This window comes from Triticum dicoccoides, chromosome 7A, assembly GCF_002162155.2.
Source record: "Triticum dicoccoides isolate Atlit2015 ecotype Zavitan chromosome 7A, WEW_v2.0, whole genome shotgun sequence".
NCBI lineage: Eukaryota > Viridiplantae > Streptophyta > Magnoliopsida > Poales > Poaceae > Triticum > Triticum dicoccoides.
In genome coordinates this window covers 442,025,473-442,030,912 of record NC_041392.1, presented here as the reverse complement: position 1 = coordinate 442,030,912, position 5,440 = coordinate 442,025,473, and the positions used below count along the sequence as shown (strand labels likewise).

At 50.2% G+C, this 5,440-nt stretch overlaps 1 protein-coding gene across 1 annotated transcript; it reads right to left on the bottom strand.

Moving 5' to 3' along the window:
* Window positions 1–2,515: 2,515 nt before the first annotated feature.
* Window positions 2,516–4,387, bottom strand: LOC119332034 (U-box domain-containing protein 8-like). The gene has a single exon (XM_037605218.1). The coding sequence runs from the start codon at window positions 4,319–4,321 to the stop codon at window positions 2,984–2,986; it is 1,338 nt and encodes a 445-aa protein (XP_037461115.1). The 5' UTR covers window positions 4,322–4,387; the 3' UTR covers window positions 2,516–2,983.
* Between the last annotated feature and the right edge of the window lie 1,053 nt (window positions 4,388–5,440).

Genomic DNA, 5,440 nt, shown 5'->3' with positions numbered 1-5,440 from the left:
TCGAAGGTGCACCCATGCACCACGCGCGCTCGCAGCTCTACCACCACCGCCCGTGTGCAGGAGGAGGATCAGGAAGTTGAGGAGGCCCATATTGCGGCCCTCGAGGAGGCCACAAGGAGGGCCATCAAGGAGTCTGAGTTCGAGGAGCTCGTCATGTGGACTGCCTTGCATTGGCCGAACCGGCAGCCGGAATGCAGGCGAATGCGCCCCCACCGCCACTAGCCTCGCCTGCACGCGAGCCCGTGGAGGAGGGGCAATCATGGTCGTGGATGAACACGGTGCCGGTGTATGTATCGTGCACGCCCGTGTGGCTGGGCGTGATCGACGAGGAGGCCGAGCGACACGCGTTGGAGGCCGAGCTGCAGGAGCAGGAGGCGGCGCACCAGGACGGGGCACAGGGTAAAAGAGAAAACACCACTAGCCTCCATGACATGAAAGCTGAAAGGCTACTCACTCACCATTGCTGCGGACTCCTTGTATGCGCCTCTCTTTTCGACAGGCCCCGTCCCCTTTTGCAGTTTGCCATCCATTCTCATATGCTTTGCCTCTCTTTTTCCGTCCGTCCTCAGGTTAACTGAACCAGATTCCACGGCATGGCACAAGGCAGATGCAGCCGACGTACATGCTGCGCCCCCGTGGCAAAACTGCTAGGAGGAGCATTCGAGTGCCGCCGCAAACTATTCGAATCCCGCGAAAAGTCGCCGTCGGTCGTCGAGCATTTCCGATCTGATCTGATCTGATTGATGATGAAACCACATACGTTCCTCTTCGAGCCTAGATATAGGTGCCTGGAACTAGCAGACATGGACCACCTCTTGGTATGATGCACCTCGTCTCATTCCGTCGCCAAATTCTTGTTATTCTTGCAGGAGCACTCAACAGCGGCTCAGAATCATGAACATAGCTGTACCTTTTGTTCTGTAGGGTTGGTGCTAATGGCAAGAGTTCATGCATCAACTTGGAATGGCAAGAGAGCAGGGAGGGAGCAGACATATATGCATGGATTTGCATCACCCCACAACCAATTTCAGGAAAATAGATGCATATGCTATCTGCAAAATTAGGCGCTGCAGCCTCAAAGGGGCATCACCATCATGCATACACCAAAAACTTTGTCGAAAAAATGCATGCACCAAAAACTTGCTACAAAAAGCAGGGTCACACCTTCCACTCCTTCGGTTCAGTGTGTGTGTGAATACTCGACGATAAATTCTCTCGCAAAAGCAAGTCACTAACCCTGCCATATGTAATTAGGCAGGGCAGGGACGCTTTCACGACCGGTCAAAAACTTGGACCAAATCAGCTAAGAAAAGGGAGCATGAACGAGGACAACAAATAAAGCAAATTCAGACGTAGGTTTTTTTTTTCGAAAAGGGGGACTCCCCGGCTTCTGCATCAGAACGATGCATACGTAGGTTAGTTGATGGTCGCAATCCGCATGGCTTAACCCTGTCCACTGAACAAGATCTCAGAATCAGATCTATCTATCTATGTGCTGCAAGTTTTAGTAGTGATGCCAACATACTTTTGCAGATTTAGAACAGTCCATGCTACCATATGGACATGCCAACTACCTCTCCGGGGAAAAGCTTGTGGTCAAGGTCAACCCTTATCTTATGGTTGCTGGGTTTTCGTTCAGACATTGTCAACATCAAGGCCACATCAGTGCTGCATAATCCACTAAGTATTCTATGGAGCTCTAGAAGAAAAGCCAAGGCACTGCATGGAAACTGCAAAGCAAACTTATGATGGGATATAAGGTCAGTAGAAGAAAACCTACACTTTCTCTTCTTTTTCTGAGGGGGCCTGCATTTTCTCTCACACAGAAAGAAATAGGAACAACGAAAAGAAAAACAATTGCGTAAGCCGTTAGTCTCTTAAGGTGACTTCATCAGCATCGAATCTTTATAAGACCCACTGCTTTGTCAACAACCAACGAGACAAATGTGCGTGTAGACCTTTTCATACTTAATGTGATGTGGGAATTGTAAGCTAGTGGACGTAGCACAAATTAGACCATCTAGAAATTAAGAAGTCGTCGTCGAGCAAAATTGTAATCAAAGTTGCACACTTGTTTAAGGACTAGAGTGACACAAGCAGTGTTGAGAGAATCACATGGCTCTTCTAATGGCCTGATTGTCTTCCATCTTAAAGCGTTTAGACAGTTTATTCAGGACAGGTTTACAGCTTCATACAGTTTATAGAGCAAAATTTAGCCAATTTCAGGTCTTCATCAGATGAAAACAGCAATAACGATTGCAAAATCTATGAATTAATCTAAAGTTCAGGATGATGCAAATAAGAATGAGTCCTCCGTGAGTTCAATGTCGGATCTCTATTGAGCATATTATATGGAGAACAGTATGCTCATGCAGATTAGTTTAGTTCAAACGTGGAAAAATTAGCACAATCCACGGGCTCTAAACGCACCACTTGATAAAAACTATTGCAGAAATCGCAATAAAGTCAAATATGAAGATGAAGTACATACCAAGTTAGCACACCCTTACGAATATCTGGCCAAGCAAGAATCCACACCTTTGTACTTCTATTAAATGAAAATTTCATTTGTTGTCTTATATCACATCACAAGGGGATGATAGGCAGATACACGCAATACAATCCTCCTCATAGGAAACTATGGCACACAAGATAGACTGAAATAGGATCATTTGCAATGGAGCTACTTGATAGCACTAGACACTTGATCAGATGCATCATACTTGTGACATTTCAGACTGGATGATTTCGAATTCGGACTCCCATCGGGCAGCCCCCAGAGCAGTTCATGAACCATGTTTTATAAACACAAACTAATTCTGCTTATTTTTTTCCCCTTTCCATTTCCAGCTCTGCTACAAAAGAAAAAGAGAAGACAAAAATTCACCTTTGCTGTTTCTACCTTTGTACACTGAGGCCAATACCGACTCGAAGAGGTGCTGAATCAAAATTCCGATAAATTTGATATTTGGATGTCTGAATGCTAAGCTTTCTCGAGTGTCCGGGCTAATTCCACCGCGTTCTTGGCAATCTTGCAGTTGTCGTCGTTCACCAGAGCCTCACAGAGCTGGAAAGCTCCCAGCTTGATTGCCTCCATTGCCAATTCGTTGCTCTCGGAGCAAATCCAGTTGAGGACGACCAGGGCCTGGTCGATTGCACGGGCGTTGCCGCTGCCGGCGACAGTGCAGAGCACGGCCACGATGTCCGGGATTCTGGACAGGTCGTGGCGGCCCTCGCGGTTCTTGGCGAGGAGACCGAGCACCTCGACGGCGCGGGCAGAGCCATTGGCGGCCAGCTCGACGAGCGCCGGCGCGGCCCCGGCGCGCACCGTGCGGCGGCGGTTCTCGGGCAGCTTGCAGAGCTCGTACAGGGTTGTCGCGGCCTCACGGCGCTCCCGCGCGCCGCCGCGCCAGAGGAGCCTGGACAGCGCCGGGACGGCAGAGGGATGCGCCCCGATGGTGCACTTGTTGACGCCCACGGTGGCGAGGCTCGTCAGCGCCGTAGCCGCGTGGGCGGCGGCCGCGCCGCCGGCGGACACGGCCGCGCAGAGCGCGTCGACGGCGCCGTCCGCCACGAGGCCGACGCGCGCGTCGTCGCCGTCGAGGCTGAGATACAGGAGCGCCCTGGCCGCCGCCTCGTCCCCCGCGGCGGCGTGCTGGAGCAGCACCGCGACCGCGCCGGACTCCAGCACCTCCCTCCGGCCGGCCGGCCCAGACTTGGCCAGCCTGAGCATCCCCAAGACGGAGGAGGACGACGGCGGCGCCACCCCTTGCTCCTGGCAGTCCCCCGCGAGGACCTTGTCCGCGGACACGGCCGCCGGGGAAACGGAAACGGCCGCTATGAGGCGGCGCAGCGCGTGGTTGGGGATGAGCGTGGGGTCAGGGGGGAGAGGCAGGTTGGTGACGGGGCAGGTCCGGTGGCCCCCGTCGAGCCAGCGCTGGATGCTGCGGCGCTCGAAGGTGTGGCCGGAGGGGAGGATGACGGGGTCCGTCATGACCTCGAGCGAGATGGGGCAGAGGAAGTCGTCGGGCCAGGACGCCTGGTTGGACACCTCCATGGCGTGGGCGGAGTCGCGGCGGGAGGTGGGGAGGAACGGAAAGCGTGTGGGACTGTGGAAGAAGAAGAAGAAGAAGAAGAGGCGGAGGAGGAGGAGGTGGTGGTGGTGGTGGTGGAGCGAGTCCGTATTGGGGAAAGTCCACTTCCGGTGGACGGGAACAGGATGATGATGTGGGGGAGCGAGCGAGCGAGTGGGAAGACCATCCGGTGAGCCTAAGAAGCCTCGCCGCCGCCGCTCCGTCTCGCCTCGTCTGTATATATCCATCCATCTCGTCGTACGCGCATGGCGTGTGCGTCGCTCGCGATTTTTGGCAGATCCTAATTGCTTCCTCATCCCTGTGCATAGGCGGGTTAATCTTCCCTAGATGTTGGCTGCATCGCAGTAACTGTCGGATGAATCCGTATCTTTTGGTCATTCAGTTGAGTATCTTTTGGTCATTTTACCCATTTACTTGCAGTTTCTGTAACGGGTTATTGTACTATTGTTCATCGTGGATTTGCTTCTCGTGTGGATGAAAAGGATGATGGCCGTTACCATTAATTTTCTTGACGTTTTGCAGATGGGGTGCCATTATTCTGTTTTCGTGGGCGATTAATGTTCAAATCTTCAAGACAGGCACTGTGCATGCTACACTGTCTTACTACTGTGTCAGGCTGATTGCAGCAGCTGCGTGCATATGTTTTGCATGACACTGGTGTTAAATATATAGTTGATGTGGGGGCAGAGATGGAGACACGGTAACCTACAGGAGCCATCCAATGACTCACGGGATTATTGGTTTCACATGTCTCCATGCCATTGTGCATGTATGTTACAAGTAAAGTAATGCTTGGAAGCACGCAACACAAAAGAAATTAAGAAGATCAAACCTTGTACATTTGTTCCTTTTCTTTCTTGGGGAGTTTGGCCAACTTTAATTAGTTAGCATCTACTAGTACGGAATTTTGCAGATGCATGCTTATCTTTATATTTTATTCACTGGTTAATGGGTCAGTATATAATAATAATTGGATGGCGTAAAAATAAGTTGCAAAATAACAAGTAGATTTTTTTTGCAGGGTGACGAGTAATTTATATGGCGTAAGTTGTGACGCCCTTGGCTTTTACAGTCTAAAAATGTCTATCATTTCCAATATTTATTTGGAGTTAACCACTTCTTAATCTTTTTCTTGCGACAAATACTTCTTAGTTGCTTATCATGCTGCAATATTTGCTATTGTCAAATAGGCTAACTCGGAAGGTTAATTGTGTTGCCAGGTGATATGTCGCTAGAAGAGAATATCTATGATAATTGAGTATTTTTACACACATTATCACTTTTTTGTTTTTTTGCGGGACATTATCACTCTTTTGTACTCTCACTGTTCCTAAATATAAGTCTTT